This window comes from Poecilia formosa, unplaced genomic scaffold (genome assembly GCF_000485575.1).
Source record: "Poecilia formosa unplaced genomic scaffold, Poecilia_formosa-5.1.2 Scaffold174, whole genome shotgun sequence".
NCBI classification, from domain to species: domain Eukaryota; kingdom Metazoa; phylum Chordata; class Actinopteri; order Cyprinodontiformes; family Poeciliidae; genus Poecilia; species Poecilia formosa.
In genome coordinates, this window is record NW_006800113.1 from 1,202,887 (window position 1) to 1,220,205 (window position 17,319).

Below are 17,319 nucleotides of genomic sequence, written 5' to 3' on the forward strand. Positions count from 1 at the left end.
TGGGTCCAGCTCTTCCTGTTTACTATGGGTTCCTGATCACAGCGGGGCTCCAGGTTTCTGGCTCTAATGCTTCCAGGTCCAGAGGGAACAGCGTGGGCTATTTGTGAAGAACTGGCACGCTCGCACTTTAAAATTGGACGGCTAAAATCTTAGTGATGCAATGAATAATTGATCTTTTGCCATTTTTCTTTGTCGATGGCATTCTGTAGCATTTTTTTTAATATTTGTGACTATTTATGGGTATTGCATAACAAATATGGCTGTTTATTCTTTAAAAATCATCAACCTGAGTCGGTATTTAAGGAATACTTTCAGGCACCCCTTGTCTTTTATACCAAACTTTTAGTAATTCAGAATTTCCGAGTTACTTTCTAAAGCTAAAGTGATGAGATGTTTAGCAATGTTGGTGGTACATTTTAAAAAAAAACATTTACTGTTCTGATTTTACCTTTTTAAAGTTTTAGAGTTAAATCAATGGCAATAGCACTTCAACAGTTCAATGTGGGGACAAGATGTAGCTAAACACAGAATCCACATGTAATTGACAAGACAAACTAATGACGGGGTAGTTTGTGTAAATACATCCAGTAGTTTGCAGGAGTAACTACAGAGGTAACTTTGCGTCTGACTGCTCTCATGCATGTTTGATGCTGCGGGGATGTTGGCCTCTGAGGGCTGATCCCTGATGGGCTGCCTCCGCTCTCCGCCATTGTAAGAAAAGATGCGGATGCTGAGTGAGGCGGACAGATACAGAGCCTCTGCACTCTCCCCATCCTCCTCTCCGTACCGCACATGTTTCCCTCCCAACTATAAATACGCTCCTGAAATCCTCCACATCCTGAAACTCAAAACGCCGATAAAAGTTTATTATCGCGCTCCAGAATGGCTTAAAGTCTCCGGTTACACCTGAAGGCCGAGGCGGCTCCGGGTTACGAGTCTAGCTTTTATTTTGCAAAGACGTTTTTTATTATTTGATTAAATGCAGACGGGCTTTTATGTAAAAAGCTCAAATCCAGATGAAAGCGGAGCATAATCGATATAGCAGGGATTGTCTTCGAGGCCGTCCAGGTTGTGGCGAGGGAGGGAGAGAGGGAGGTGAGAAAACCAATAAAGAGGCATCACTGGGAAAACTGGCAGCAGCAACAGACGCCTGCCGTTCTGCTCACTGCAGCAGCTGATGACGAATTAAGACCTGTTTTTGCTAACTTTAACCCTAAACAGTTATTTATTAGGGTGCTATTAATAGCGACATGATGCAAAATCCAGTTACTGGGATTTGAATCGTCTCAGATCAGTGATCGTTTTTTTTTTTTTACGCAAAACTAAGAACCACCATTTTCAAGTGATGACAAATTAGTTAGCAGGATGTGGTTTGAGATAAAGGTCACAAACAAACGCTTTGATGCATAAATATGTACAACCTTGTAATTCCTTCATTTTCAGTCGGGTTTAAATCTACTGCTGCTGTGAAATAACCTGCAGCACATATGTTTTGGTTTGATTTTCAAGTTCTTTTAAAGCACATGCCTCAAGGTAGAAGGACATGCAAAAAGGATGTTGGGTGAAGCAGACGAAGCAGGCAGGTGGGAGAGGAAAGAGGGAACAGGAGCTCTGTGGGGGCGACTTAATTTGGCAAGCCGTTAGCTTTCATGTCCTCTTTCACTGAAAGGAAGAAATCTGTCTATAAGATTGGACATGATACCGTTTTAAAATCTGTTCATGGTACAGCTGGATGCTGATAGAAACTAAATGACTAAATGTGACTTTTGCCACATTTAAACAAATACTTGTATTTTCTCATGCCATCTTTGTCTCATATTAAAATTTGCTTGCCGATCTGAAACGCCAAGTGTGGGGGAAAAATAAGTAAACATAAATCTGTTTATCTCCATCATTTAGTTTGCTCGTTAATTAGAAGTCACAAGATCTAAATAAATGCAGCCTCTTGACACTCGATCTCATTCAGTGGCCACAGATTACTGTTGACTTTTATCAGCCCCTTGTGATCGTCTTTGCGTGTGTTCATCGGCAGGCTGTTTTAGCGAGGAATTAAAAATCTCCCAGAGTTTGTTGGTTCAGGTTGCTGGAGGTGGCAGACTTTATGAAAACAAAAGTGGGGACTGACTGAAGGAAGAAAACAAGACGGGAAGGATTGAAGTTAAGCGGATTCCCTGATTAAGTGTGTCTCTCACTCAGTCTCGGATTAAATAACGCCGTTATTCTAGTTTTCTTTTGCAAAAGCTTGAATTGAGACATAATTAATCAAGCTAAGATGGTGCTGAAAACTGATATGAGGACATGTTCATATAATGTTTTTCTTTGTTATTCAACACTATCCGCTAACAGCAGACGACCTGATTTTCTACATGCTTTAAATAACATTCAAATGAAATGTAACTCAGATTTTCATGTATTCTGAGGCTTTGTTTCTATTGTTTTGGAATAGAAACCTCAGCATCACAGATCCTCCACCATACATAACAGTGGGCATAGGATGAGTTTTCTTTTATTTATTTTTTTTTTTACATATTGGTAAAACATATTTGATATTATCAATAAAACCTCCAAAGTAAGATATTTTTTTTGTGTGTGTGTTTTTAAGCACATTTGTTTTATTACTTAAAAGTGCAAAAAAAAAAAAAAAAACTGACATAGTCTGGATGTTACTTGAGGCTTTGTCATTAATTGTGTTTAATATTAAATGTTAGATTGACTGAATACGTGAAATTGATGTGGATAATTTTCCTTGTTGTATTGAAAAGAGAATCACAGTGCCAGACCAATGGATGAAACTTCTCATTCTCTTATCACGCTGTGAAAATGTGTGTGTGTGTGTGTGGTGGGGGGGAGAGTGTGTGGACACGTTTCCTGCCGCATTCCAGGCTGAGTCACATGCACATCCTTGTATCCGTGGCAACAAAAACTCTCATTCATTAAGAACAATTCGCTAACTCATTGTAGCCCTCTGTAAATGTCTGAGAAGCCCACTGGGGTCGATTTAGACTGAATAAATAGAGCAGACACACTAAAAACAGGCATGTTTGTGTTGAAGTTTGACGTTTATTTATTTATTTTCTGTCTTCTTCCTCCTGCAGTGTGCTGGAGAGGAGAACTGTGTGGACACCAGGACGGTTTATATCGGACATAAGGAACCTCCTCCAGGAGCTGAGGCCTTCATTCAGCAGAGGTTTCCAGATAACAGAATAGTTTCCTCCAAGGTCGGTGAAAGCATAAAGACACAAAAACATGTCTCTCTTCAGCCTTCACTGTGTGGCTGATTTATACTTTGCAACAGAACGCTGGATTAAAACGTTTCTGTAAAAGAAACAGTGTTTCACCGACTTTCTGACTGAAAGGAAAACACTTTGTCATGTTTTTTCTTTGCTGTTTTTGTTTCTGCTGATCAATTGCTTGTTTGAATTGACACACAGATTGAATATTTCACCTCTTGTGTTTCCAGTACACTTTTTGGAACTTCATCCCCAAGAACATGTTTGAGCAGTTCAGGAGAGTGGCCAACTTCTACTTTCTTATCATCTTTCTGGTTCAGGTAAAAATACATTTCATATTTTGTGAAAGATCAGTGGTTTATATGTATATAGTACGTGCCATTTCATTTTTTTGTATAACTGTCGAATAATTTAGTAATCGATTAATCGCTAACTGGAGTACAGACTAAAAATAAAAATTTGCTGAAAGAACAGATTTGATGCATTTCCTCATAAATTATAAATTTTCACAGACAAATTTGCTCCTTAAATGTCAAATATTCCAATTTTTTGAATATTTTTCTGTCATTGCAAAGGTTGCCTAGTTTGTCAGGTTTAGTTCGTTTAGTATTTTCCTACAAAGCTTAGTTTTCATTGAATTTAATACTCATTAGCATGCGATTATGTCTATGATCAAACTGGGTAGTGGATGCTCAGCAGAGCTTCTTGGATGGATTGTTACTTCCTGCAGCATCTGGATTAGTTTCTTGTCATTGAGAAAATAATCCAGCATATTCTTTCTTGAGGAAAATGTTTACTGTTATGTACAGCAGTCAGGCTGCAAGAAAAGTGAAAGAAACATTTATGTTTAACTCTAAGTAACAAAAGGTAACTTCAGCTATTCATGATAATAAAAGGGGGGAAAGATATTCGGCATTTATGATTCAGATATGACTGTTTTTAGCTTTGTGTAATTTAGTCTTTCATCATTATTTCGTGTTTGTGACTGCAGCTAATCATCGACACTCCCACAAGTCCCGTCACCAGCGGGCTGCCGCTCTTCTTTGTCATCATTGTGACGGCCATTAAACAGGTGAGACCTGATCGTTCTGCTTCATATGTCCACATCAGCTTCAACTCCACACATCAGACACTCCTTCCTCTGTGTGTCCCGCAGGGCTATGAAGACTGGTTGAGACACAAAGCAGACAAAGCTGTCAACCAGTGTCTGGTCCAGGTGGTGCAGCACGGGAAAGTGAGCCGCAAACACAGTCGCAAGCTTACGGTGCGTGACTGTAACTCGCTCTGATCGTATTTATCGGTAAAACTTTAGCAGAAGCTAACCAGAGCAAAGAAGCTTCCTGGAATCGGTGGGTTAATGAGCTTCATCTTCTCTGTCCTTTCAGGTCGGAGATGTGGTGTACGTGAAGGAAGACGAGTCTTTTCCGTGCGATCTCATTCTTCTCTCCTCGTCCCGAGATGACGGGACGTGTTACGTTACAACGGCCAGCCTGGACGGGGAAAGCAGCCACAAGGTGGGATTTATGCAGATATTTCATGTTTTTTACATTTAATCTGTTGCAGATTGCACAAAATAAACTTATGGTGAAGTCAAAGTAAAATTATACATGGATTCTAAATTTTAAAAAAAGTGGCTGTATGTTCCTGTTAATTTCTGCTTTAGACACTTTCATGTTTCAAATTTGCACAGATATGTCATATTTCTGGGTAGTTCAGACACAAACAAGTAGCATTTGATCTTGGCTTCATACTTTCTCCTGCTTTGTTTTTACCACTTACACTCTTTCTGCTCTTCAGATATGAACTTAACCTTTTTTCCACAGACGTACCATGCAGTTCAAGAGACCAAAGCTTACAAAACAGAGGAAGAGGTTAACTGCATCCATGCCACCATAGACTGTGAACAGCCGCAGCCAGACCTGTACAAGTCAGTGCAACAGACACACACAGTTTGAATTGACATCAGAAACATGTCTGACCTCACGTCTTTTCTGCTCTTTTCTGTCCAGATTCAGGGGCAATATCAACATTTACATGGGAAATGAGCCTGTGTCCAGGTACGCCAAACATAACAAGAAAACTGCCTCTAGTAAACATCCATACGATTCAGTTTGTTTCTGTCTGATTTTTAGGACATTGTGAAACTCTAATTTTCATTTTATGAAGTTATTATGTGATTCTTTAAAATATAATCTCTTCATCTGCAGCGTTCTAGATTTTTGCAGGTTTTGCATCAGAGTTGACTGTTAATTTGGCCTGATTGTAGTTTTTTTGTCAAGTATATCATTTGATTTGTTTAGTTTTGGTTTTATTAGATTATAATACATTTCAATGCAAGATTTTAGAGCGGCAGTGTAAAGATTTGTGGATTTATGAATGTAGAGTAGTACTTTGTGTGACATTTCATTGTATTTGGATGCAGCAGAAAATTTGATTTTGTTTTTTTTTTTTTTAGTTTCTTCATCTGGTTTTGTAATGATAATTATTCTCTTCATTAATGACCAAAGCAACGACCTTAAAAAAGTGTTTGTCCTCCGTAGATCTTTGGCGTCTCAAAACCTGCTGCTTCGCGGAGCGACGCTTAAAAACACTGAATATATCTACGGTAACGCACAAAACGCACCGGAATCTTTACATGTGATTTAGTGATTTGTGTGTTTTAAAACTGCGTTCTTACTGCATTAAGGTGTCGCTATCTACACTGGCATGGAAACCAAGATGGCTCTCAACTACCAGTCCAAATCTCAGAAGCGATCGGCGGTGGAAAAGTAAGCCCTCCCTCCCCACCATCTCCCAGTCCTTCAGTTTTAATTTTAGAAACCGCCTTGTTTAGCTCCGTCTGATATTCTCCATCAAAGCTGCAGCCTGATCATCTTCTTTTCTCACACTGGATTAGATAATCGTCTAATTTTTGCTTAATGCCCATCTGTTCACATCTCAAATCTTTTATTCACTGACTGCTGGTTTGTGAGTCTCAGCGGCTCGCTGCAGAGACTCAGTCTATTTCTTTCCATCTGCCACTGATGGAGTCTTCTGTCCAGATGGCTCGTAGGTGGATCTCATTTGCAGTTTGCTACTGTCGTTTGGCATTTGTCTTCCTTTTAACCAAAATTAACTCGGCTCGACGTTGTGAATGTTTTTTTTATTTGGCCAGTTCTTTATCTGCACCTGTCTGACAGTTTTTTCTGCTGTGGATTTCTCAGTTATTTGATTTAGTAGCAGTGTCTATGTGGAGAAATATGAATAAAATATTAATTGATTTAGCACAATTTGTTCTTCCTAAAACAAAACTTGCTGTTGGGAATCGGTAATGAATACACATCACTTTATGTAACAGTGCAGATTGGAAAGTTTGTAAATTATTTTGTGCTTTTTTTTTGTGATTTATTTGAGCTGCTTGTTTGTCAGGCTGAGAGTATTGTGCAACAATAACTTAAAAGAATTAATAAAAACAAGAATTATCATAAATTTTAATTTATTAAATGTTTGTGTAATATTGACATTTCTTTGATAATTTGAAATATTAATGTGACGTAAGGGAATACATACCTTTTTTGTGGCACTGTATGTAATATGTAAATAAATGATTAAAATCAGAAAACTGGACTGTTCAGACTAAAATAGCATTCGTCTTTATAATGAATTCTCAGCAGCTGCTCGTTGTCTCCCCCTGCAGGTCAATGAATGCCTACCTGGTGGTCTACCTGTGCATCCTCATCAGCAAAGCCGTCATCAACACGGCGCTGAAGTACGTGTGGCAGGCCGACCCCAACAGAGACGAGCCGTGGTACAATGGGAAGACGGAGAGCGAGAGGCAAAGACACGTTGTGAGCTTTCAGCTAACTTCCTCTAGACCCGACGGAACAAATTCTTCATCATTTAAGTTTCTGAGGCTCCTCTTCGTCGCTTTCCTCTTCAGCTGATCAGGGCGTTCACGGACTTCTTGGCCTTCATGGTGCTGTTCAACTACATCATCCCTGTCTCCATGTACGTCACCGTGGAGATGCAGAAGTTCCTGGGGTCCTACTTCATCATGTGGGACGATGAGATGTTTGACGAGGAGCTGGGCGAGCGAGCCGTGGTCAACACGTCGGACCTGAACGAGGAGCTGGGCCAGGTAGAGATCCACTGGGGAAACGTCAGATGCTTTAAGTACAGGAAAGTAAAGGTGCGGTAATCAACTCTGCTCTTTCCAGGTGGAGTACGTCTTCACGGACAAGACGGGGACTCTGACCGAGAACAACATGGAGTTCATAGAGTGCTGTGTGGACGGAAACGTTTACGTACCTGATATCATCTGTAATGGACAGGTAATAATAAAATGGTTACTATTCACAGAATTATTATTCACAGAAAGTTTGCCAAATTATGTTGAATCCCTCTGATCCAAATAGACAAATAAACAATTGCATTTATTTGTAGAAAATTTCAAGGAACCAAATTGTAAAATTTGTGGTTTTGTATCATCAGTGCTGATTAGCTGTTTGTTTTTATTAAATTAATGCTGATTAAAATGTGAACCTGATTAAATTTTGTTGCTCTAATATCTTGAGTCCAAAAACACTCTGTATGGCTTAGTAATTGGAAAAGTAAACCAGAAAAGAAAGACAAATCTTAAAAATAGTAACTTTCACTTGAATTTGTTGTTGCCAGGTGATGCCTGGTGCTGCTGGCATCGATATGATCGACACATCGCCAGGGCCTGAAGCCAGGGTGAGTGAATTCCCTCCCTGACGGTTTTAGGGTGTGTGTGTGTGTGTGTGTATGTGTGTGCGTAACAGCTCTGTTCGTCCACCACAGGAGCGTGAGGAACTGTTTTTCCGCGCCTTGTGTTTGTGCCACACGGTACAGGTGAAGGAGGAGGAGACGGTGGATGGGATCAAACATGGCATCCACCAGGGCAAGTCCTCCTCCTTCTACATCTCCTCTTCGCCAGACGAGGTGGCGCTGGTGGAGGGCATGAAGAGGTGGAGCAGACAAACGCATGAAGAATTAAGATTCCCCCCCGACCCCAACTCATTTAGTCACTCACTCCTGTTAAAACGCTCTGTGCTGCAGGCTGGGCTTCACCTATCTGCGGCTGAAGGACGGTCAGATGGAGATCTTAAACAGGGAAGATGAGATAGAGAGGTTAGTGTGACCCTAAACACTCACCACGTCTGGATTGTTTTTTTTATTTAATCTGTCTCACACAGTTTACAAAACGATTTAATTAGTAATACAGAGAGAAATGCATGAAAATTTCAAACTTCTCAATGTTGTGCATATTCGCAATTCAATTAGTGTTCCAGCTGGGATAAGAAGATTGCTTTGCATCATGTTTGACCTTTTGTTTGAGGTTTCCTCTGTAGATTCTAAAGGTTTTTGTCCATGATTCACAAACTCAGCTGCAGTTATTTTGCTCTGTATTTTTAACGGCAGGTTTGAGCTGCTAGAAGTTTTAACTTTTGACTCTGTGAGACGGAGGATGAGCGTCATCGTCAGGTCCAGCACGGGTAACGCATCTAAAACTGTATACATATCTTGTTTATTTTTATGCTTTAGTGTTTTTTTTTTTCTCCTCTTACTCTGTTTTTTTTTCTGTTTTTGTGAGCAGGTGAGCTGTACCTGTTCTGCAAAGGAGCCGATTCCTCCATCTTCCCGAGAGTGGTTTCAGGAAAGATGGAGCAGATCAAAGCGCGGGTGGAGCGAAACGCAGTGGTAAGGACAAAAACACAACACATAGTCACCCATCCACATTTCCTCAGAAACCCTGAGAATAACTTGAAGACGTTCTCATAAGAAGCAGTTTTGAGCTGTAAAGGTTGCACAGCGTTTGTGGTTTCCACAGCTACATCCTGACCACAGTTTCCAAGGTTACCACAAGAGGTGAATCAGTGAAGCATGGCCCACATCAGCCAAATTTTCTCTGTAAACGTTATAAATTTTCACTTTTTATTAATATGGAGTTGAGTTTGATTAAATGTAAGCAATCCAAGGGGTGTGAATACATTCACAAGTCATATTGCAAACATTTTACATTTTACAGAACCTAATTTAAAAAATTCAAATGGTTAAAGTCCAATCTGATTTAACGGTGGAGACTGACCACTCGTGCAAATCCAATCAGTTTTGTCTGATTTCAAATGTAATAAGATATTTGCACTAGAAACTAGACAAAAATAACTGTTAAGATTTTGTTTTTGCAGTTTAAAAACAATTGTTTGTCTAAAAAATATTTACTAATGTTAAAATATCACTTCTTTAAAATGACATTCTAAAGAAACAGGTGTGACTGTTTGAGAGTGTGGTTTCAGGTCAGTGTGTCTGTTCAGCTGAAGTAGATCAAGTGAATTAAAGTAGCTGTAAAAACCAGGTCAAAAAGAGGTTCCTCTCTCTTTCTCTCTCTGAGTGATTGCAGCAGCAGATAGTTCACAGCTTTCAGTGGCAATGGAAATGTAGGTTGTGGGTGTTGAACAAGTGAGCCCGGTGCCCACACACTGCACCCTACATTACTCAGAGCTGACAGCGAATGCCTTTATGTTTCAAAGCCTTTTCCGTGTCTGTCTGTGTTCCCTCCAGGAAGGCCTGAGGACTCTCTGTGTTGCTTATCGGCGGCTGAGTCCGGAGCAGTACGAGCAGGTCTGCCACCTCCTTACTAGGGCCAAGTTGGAATTTCAGGACCAGGACAAGCTGGTGGCCGAGGCGTATGACCTCATCGAGAGAGACCTCATCCTGCTGGGAGCCACCGCTGTAGAGGACAGGTAGAGAGTGGTGTAGCATTAAAACTCTGCAAGCCCCAATATCCCAAAGCAGGGTGCTCCGGTGCAGCAAAAACCAACCCAGCACAAGTTTTAAAGGAACTGTTCTGAACAAAATGTGACCTGCGCATGTTTCTGTAAAAATATTATTAAAAAAAAGATGTTTGCTTTCTTTATCTCATTATCCCCACATTGTTTTCTGAATTATGTGGTTAAAGTAACAAATCTAATTTAGTTTTTCTCAGCAATTCCAAACTCTATTTCAATAATCTTGGTATCAAAATAAAGCTAAAACTTGGAAACTCCATCAGAAGTGTAAATGTCAAAGCAGATGCTAGTTTAAGAGAAAATGAGATAACATAATTTTGAAAATGTTTTTGCATTATACATTATATAAACCTTTTAGAACCATTATGAACAAGACTACAAACATTTGGAAACCATTGATCCACCTGTGGATGTTACCTGTGCAAAGAAAAACAAATATCTAGGTGTTTTTCTCTTGGCACATGTTGGCACCATTTATAAAACTGGGAATTTCCTGTGTTTTTACGTAATAAACTCAAATTAGTTTTTATATGTGTAAAATTGCTTGTTTTTGACATATATATATTTGAAATGCACTCATTTTCTATCAAATTATAATGCGAAAAAATAGAAAATTGCTGTATTTGACTCCAAAATATATACTTTGTTTCATACTACCAGGGTTACGATGTCGACTCAAAAGCTCAGATTCTTTTTATATGCTTTTTGCCAATAGTCTGATGTTTCTTAAACCCGTACCCAGGCTGCAGGAGAAAGCTGCAGATACCATCGAGTCTCTCCACAAGGCGGGCATGAAGGTGTGGGTGCTGACCGGAGACAAGATGGAGACTGCGGCTGCTACCTGCTACGCTAGCAAGCTGTTCCGCCGCAGCACCCAGATCCTGGAGCTCACCACCAAGCGGACGGAGGAGCAGAGCCTGCATGACGTCCTGTTTGAGCTGAGCAGGACGGTGCTCCGGCATTACGGAAGCATGCCGCGCGACGCCTCCTCTGGGTGCGTGTTTGTGACCACAATTGATTCTGTTCTGCTTTATTTAAATAGAAATGCAAAGGATGGAAATATGAGACCATCCAACCATTGGTCTGTGGCGTCTTTCCAGTTTATCCAGTGAGTACATCGACTATGGCCTGATAATCGACGGCGCCACCCTTTCCGCTGTAATGAGGCCCAGCCAGGAAGACTCCAACTCAGGGAATTACAAAGAGATATTCCTGGAAATCTGCCGCAACTGCAGTGCGGTGCTCTGCTGTCGAATGGCTCCTCTTCAGAAAGCACAGGTAGAAATTATTCTGTGAGGCGTTAACATGGTAAATCCAGTCGGTGCAACGACAACAATCGCTGGCGTTTTTTTTTTTTTTGTTTTCAGATAGTCAAGATGATCAAATCGTCCAAAGAGCACCCGATCACCCTCGCCATTGGAGATGGGGCAAATGATGTTAGCATGATCCTGGAGGCCCACGTTGGCATCGGTTGGTGTTTATCCAGCATAAGCAAACAATGAAAACACAACTGAACATTTAATAGTTGCATACTACTTTGTTTTAATCCTTTACAGCTTGTTAGTGTTTGTGTTGCTTTTTATTCCTTGGTTTGTTTTCACCGGCCTCGTTGGTTTTAATCACTGCTACATTTTTTCACATTGCAACCACAAACTTTGGTGTGTTTTATTAGGTTTTATAAGACGGACCGTGTGGTTTATCACTGCAAAATAAAAAAAAATATATATATAAGATTTTTACAAATTAAAATTGAATTGATCCTTTCTGAGTCGATACTTTCTACAATTTCAGCTACAAATATTTTGGGTATGTCTTTAAACAAATACAAACAATTTATTTTTTTCTTTTCACCCATGCTTTATTCAAAATATTTCAGCAAATTGTCAATTTGACTCAGGTTTGGGCACCATTTCAAAGCATTTCTCCAGGTAACTTTAGCTAATGCATTTAACTGCAGTGCTGACGTGTTTTGTTTGCTATACGTTTCACTCTAGGCATTATGGGTAAAGAGGGTCGCCAGGCAGTAAGAAACAGTGACTACGCTATCCCAAAGTTTAAACACCTCAAAAAGATGCTGCTTGTTCATGGACACTACTACTACATACGCATCTCTGAACTTGTGCAATACTTCTTCTACAAGGTAATCCGCATTGTATTTATGCTGTTTATTTTATGCCAAAACTCATATTTGAGACATTTATACGTTCCTTTAATCTCATAAACTTTCTTCTTCTCCCCCCCCCCAGAATGTTTGTTTCATCTTTCCCCAGTTCCTCTACCAGTTTTTCTGTGGCTTCTCCCAGCAGGTTGGCAATGACAAAATGTCAAAAACCGATGTAAGAAATTCAGAAATAAAGATAAAAAGACGAGCGCGGGTCTGTTTTCTCTACAGCCGCTGTACGACACGGCTTACTTGACTCTCTACAACATCAGCTTCACGTCGCTGCCCATCCTCCTCTACAGCCTCATGGAGCAGCACATCAACATGGACATCCTGAAGAAGGAGCCAACGCTTTACAGGTGGGTTGGTTTTTAAAGTCTGGGTTTTTCCAGGTCTGGATTTGCATGGAGGAGAGTAGTAGGAGACAGAAGGAGTGTGAGAACAACAGCTTCCTAATCCTATCGTAGCTTTACCGTAGGGGTAACTTTTAGTTTTAGGAAAAATAAAGATGAAAGATGTAGGTAATAAAACAAATTAACTTGGTGAATGTTTTAAAATAAAAACGTATGGAATGTGAAGATTTCTACTTAAACCAGTGAGTTTCTAAGTTTGATTGTGAATCTTGTTTTCATCATCAGAGACATAGCCAAGAACTCATTACTAACGTGGCCCATCTTCATATACTGGACTGTCCTGGGTGTGTATGATGCCATTGTGATGTTCTTTGGTGCTTACTTCCTGTTTGACAACACCACCTTCACCAGCAACGGACAGGTAACGCCGACGCCTCCATATCAGCCCCTGTCTGACAAACGCTGTTTCATTCTTGAGGACATCTAAATAATATCTGTTCAATTAGGACAACTGATGTCTTTCCAATTTTCCACTTTTGCCATTTTTTGATTTGTCTCCAACTCAGATAATGGTCATTTATGTTTTTGTTTAAACATTGTAATTATCTGATTATTGCTTATGTTTCACCACCTTTTGGACATATCTAACATTTGCTGGTAGCCCTTAATTTTTGTTCCTATTCTGTAAATTGAAACACTAACACTATAAGCATATTCAGTGGTAATCCACTTAATATTGCTTTTATCTATTCTACTGAATACACCTAGGCAGTAATAGTAGATGATCTTACAAGTTGGATAAAAGCTGAAATCTAAATAGGTTCTCGGATCGCTGCTCAAAATAAAGTAGCATTTCTGTCATCTTCTTCTGTTATGTTTGAGTTTCTTTTCATGATTTCTTTTAACCACCTTAAGTTGCTCCTTTGCTACAAATCTTTTTTTTAAAATCTCATTTGGGGTTTTTTTTTCCTCAGCTACAAAGTTTGTTTTTCTTCCTACCTCTTTATTTTTCTTCTTATACTCTTACCTTTGTGTTGCTTTTTCTTTTTGCTTGTCTTTCTTCCTCCCAGCTAATGACAACCAACACACAGATGGTAAGCCTGTCCCTGTCTCTCTGCCACCTCACCATAGTTTCACCCTCAAGCTCCCTGTTTCTTCCCCCATCTAACATACTGATGGAGAGCAGCATTCACTTTCATCTCATGCCCATTCCTTTAAGCTTGTAGATTTATTAAAGGCATTTGTGTTGTTCGCAGACTTCTCTGTGCTTCTTTTATGCGTTAACTTTATGTTAAATGAGTGGATGAATAAGAAACTACCACTTTTTATCATCTTAGACATTATTCATCCTTCATATAAACATATTTCACAGCTAATGAGCCTTAGAAAGAGGGATAATACTTTAAACAAAAGTGCATTTTAAAGGATGTTTGTAGAAAATGAAAAATTATTAACTCCAATGTATTCTCAGATCTTTGTCATTTTTACATTAGATGTTCTCTATGCATGTGTTAAAGGAATAATTCAGGAATTTTGAAGCAATATTCTGTTGAAGCAGAACATAAACGGATGAGCAGGTAATAGTTTACCTGCAGAAGCTGATGCTCTTGGCCTTTTTTAACCAGATGTTTTGACCCTAGATGCTAATGCTAACAGCTAGTCAGACAGCACTCAAGACCAAAGTGAACTTCTAAAGTTTTATGATTCTTTAAACTGTTCTCATGTTTGCATTATACAGTTACCAAAAGGAACTTTCTTTTAAGAAAAGTGGACTTTAGTAGACTGCTTTGTTGTTGAAGATTTTAAAGTTTTTCTAGATCTAAAATATAATATGTGCACTTTAAACAGAAGCCATTGTTTTTCTTTTCTTTCTTTTTTTTTACATGAGAATTGGAGGTAGAAGGTGGTGCATAAAAAGTTTCATTTTGTCATTTTGAAGAAATTGTTAAATATTTCCAGAGGTCATCAAAGGTCAACCAGCCCCCCTCCATTCACAAAATCAAACACAATTTGGTTCATTCAATTGTGCTACATTTGTGCAGCAACAATTTTGTAGCAGGGTTCCACTGTAATGTTTTTGATTTTTACATTGACTTACTGTTAAATCAGACAGAGATGTAGATCTGCTCAAAATTGCCTCAAATGTTCCATTTTGTGTACAAGTTTCATTCAGGAAGATCTTTGGTGGTGCACCACCTCCAGCTTCCATTTCCTGTCAATAATAATCAGGTTCAGTGTATCTTCTGACAGACGTGGTGCCAGCTTAAAAGTCGGAAGAAAATTGGGTTTGCAGTGTTAAATTAGTCAAACTTGAGTTGTTTTAGGAATGTAGAAGTACGCTTTACCATTTTCCATCCATCAGTCATCTGATGACCTGCTCCTCACCTTATTATTGTTACCTGCCATCTGTTTGATTGATTGATTCCTTTCTGAAGCAGTGCTCCTAAAGACAGGTGCATCTCAATAAATTAGAACATCATTAATGCACACAAAAACATTTATTGCATTATTGAAATAAACAGTACTAAAAATGATATTGTGCCCCAAATTACCATTTGTTGTGGAAAATTCCCAAGAAGCTGAACACTTCCTCAAAACTGTGATTTAGGCCCACTAAGCAGCAGTTCAGGTTTTTCTGATGTTCTTGGTTTAGGTGTTCCCTGTACAATGTTCTCCTTCCACACAATTTTCCAATAATATCCTTAAATGCAGTGCTCATCTTGCTCTTTTTATTGAGGAGTCAATCGATGCTTGCTGAACAACAGTCAAGGCAGCAATCTTTACTGTGACTGATTTTATTTTGAACACAGATTAAAAAGTCAAAAATAAAACAAGAAAACAAAAAAATCCCAAAAAGGAGTAAAAAAAAAACATATTCTCATACCTCCACTACCTGCTTTTATATTCAAGTACAAATTTGTGTTATTCACACATTTGATACAATTCAGATTACAACATCTACAAACAAGATTGTGTAGACCACAACATGTAAAAAAATAAAAATTGATAAATATTCACATTTTCTGGGAAACAGTTTTTTTGGTTTGTTTGTTTTTAAATGGCCAGAAATAAAAAGATTTCTTTGGGATGCACCTGTGTACCGTAACTAATTTTCAACAAGTAGCAGCTATAATGTAGACTGTCACACATTTTACTGTTTCATGGCATCACACTAACCCTTCATGTTATTGACTCTGATTGCATTTAATACAACAAACAGAGAAGTGACAATAACAGCCGCTGACGCGTTTTATCTGCAGATGTTTGGAAACTGGACATTTGGGACTCTGGTCTTCACTGTACTCGTTTTCACCGTTACATTCAAGGTAACGCAATAATAGCAGGTTATGTTAAAGCTGCCGTTACGAGCGGACATTTACCTGTCCTGTTTTCTTTTAGTTGGCTCTCGATACTCATTACTGGACGTGGATCAACCATTTTGTCATCTGGGGCTCGCTTGTCTTCTTTGTAGTCTTCTCTCTGCTGTGGGGAGGAATTATTTGGTAAATTAAAAATGCATATATAGCATATTGCTTTATAAATAACTATGTTTGTGTCTAATTTCTTTTCTTTTCTTTCCTCCAGGCCTTTCCTGAACTACCAGCGGATGTACTACGTGTTCATGCAGATGCTGTCCAGCGGTCCGGCCTGGCTCAGCATCATCCTGCTGATCACAGCCAGTCTGCTGCCGGATGTGGTGAAGAAGGTGTTCTGGAGGGCGCTGTGGCCCACCACCACTGAACGCATACAGGTGCGTACTACACACACACAAACCTCACCTACCGTCTCGCATATTTACTCATTAGAGGTACCTGTTGTACAGGTAACGCCTGTTTAGTTGTGTTGTCAGCAGGCTTCACAATCATTATAAATCATAACAAAACCATTCACTTTGAAGAGAAAATGTAAATATCTTTTTTTGTCTCTTGGTTATTTTCACTAAATGAAATATCTAAAGTAGAACAACTTCCATCGACACCTGTAGTTATGAATGAACAGGTTTCACTGCAAACTACTGATGTTTGCAGTAACTTTTATTACCAGTGATGACGTATGTAGAACCGGTAATTGTGCCTGAGCAGATGAACGCCAGGCCGGGTTACGTCCCTGCTGTGGTGGCTGCCAGCCTTTAATCCTTTGTGTCCTTTGCTCCTTTTATTACTTAGATAAGTACAATGTTTTATTTTTAACTGCTAACACTATGAATGTCTCACTTATGAAGAATCATGTGTCGCTACTCTGAGTTTCCTTTGATAGAAACGTTTGACTCTACTTTGAATAATATGTTACACACTGCAAAAACATATAAGCTTGTTTTAAGTCCTTAATATTGATGGAAAAAGTAATGAGTGAAGTAATCTGCCAGTGGAAATAGACATTTTTCCCATATTTCTAGTTAAAATGTGTTGTTCCAATGGCTAACTATGTCACTCATATCTTCCACTTTTTCATCAACATTAAGAAGCTTATTTATACAAGCTCCTATATCTTACTGAAAAGTTACTTCCAAGTTATTTGTCTCTTACATAAAATGTAATAAAAATACTTAGATAAGATTTAGACTTTTCAGAGATACTGTAAATATTTTGAGTTTGAGATGCTATCAAAACATCTATAGTGGCACATGAAGCTCATCTCTCCATTGAATGACCTCTTGTGTGTTTTAAGAAAAAAAGAGAGATCTCTATTACTGAGACTTAATTATTTATTAAAATTAATACAAAATTGTAAACCACATTTATGGTAATAAGCTAACAGTCACTCATTTCTGCTTCCACTCTCTTAAA

The 17,319-nt window shown here is 39.0% G+C and overlaps 1 protein-coding gene across 9 annotated transcripts in view; it reads left to right on the forward strand.

Moving 5' to 3' along the window:
* Positions 1-17,319, forward strand: part of atp11a (ATPase phospholipid transporting 11A) — a 38,535-nt gene that overhangs the window by 17,436 nt on the left and 3,780 nt on the right. For 7 of the 9 annotated variants that reach the window (XM_016678138.1, XM_016678142.1, XM_016678139.1 and 4 more), the window contains exons 2-30: positions 3,096-3,218; positions 3,461-3,550; positions 4,222-4,302; positions 4,387-4,494; positions 4,616-4,744; positions 5,054-5,157; positions 5,240-5,287; positions 5,771-5,835; positions 5,917-5,998; positions 6,907-7,057; positions 7,150-7,347; positions 7,427-7,540; positions 7,884-7,943; positions 8,031-8,197; positions 8,289-8,360; positions 8,652-8,725; positions 8,827-8,930; positions 9,792-9,973; positions 10,761-11,012; positions 11,119-11,296; positions 11,386-11,488; positions 12,013-12,158; positions 12,265-12,324; positions 12,411-12,538; positions 12,818-12,953; positions 13,603-13,626; positions 15,793-15,858; positions 15,932-16,035; positions 16,118-16,283. In XM_016678138.1, the coding sequence (XP_016533624.1) occupies positions 3,096-3,218; positions 3,461-3,550; positions 4,222-4,302; positions 4,387-4,494; positions 4,616-4,744; positions 5,054-5,157; positions 5,240-5,287; positions 5,771-5,835; positions 5,917-5,998; positions 6,907-7,057; positions 7,150-7,347; positions 7,427-7,540; positions 7,884-7,943; positions 8,031-8,197; positions 8,289-8,360; positions 8,652-8,725; positions 8,827-8,930; positions 9,792-9,973; positions 10,761-11,012; positions 11,119-11,296; positions 11,386-11,488; positions 12,013-12,158; positions 12,265-12,324; positions 12,411-12,538; positions 12,818-12,953; positions 13,603-13,626; positions 15,793-15,858; positions 15,932-16,035; positions 16,118-16,283 (3,315 nt within the window). The remainder of the gene's footprint in view (positions 1-3,095; positions 3,219-3,460; positions 3,551-4,221; positions 4,303-4,386; positions 4,495-4,615; positions 4,745-5,053; positions 5,158-5,239; positions 5,288-5,770; positions 5,836-5,916; positions 5,999-6,906; positions 7,058-7,149; positions 7,348-7,426; positions 7,541-7,883; positions 7,944-8,030; positions 8,198-8,288; positions 8,361-8,651; positions 8,726-8,826; positions 8,931-9,791; positions 9,974-10,760; positions 11,013-11,118; positions 11,297-11,385; positions 11,489-12,012; positions 12,159-12,264; positions 12,325-12,410; positions 12,539-12,817; positions 12,954-13,602; positions 13,627-15,792; positions 15,859-15,931; positions 16,036-16,117; positions 16,284-17,319) is intronic. The other 2 variants (XM_007565346.2, XM_007565349.2) reach the window with 1 other exon arrangement.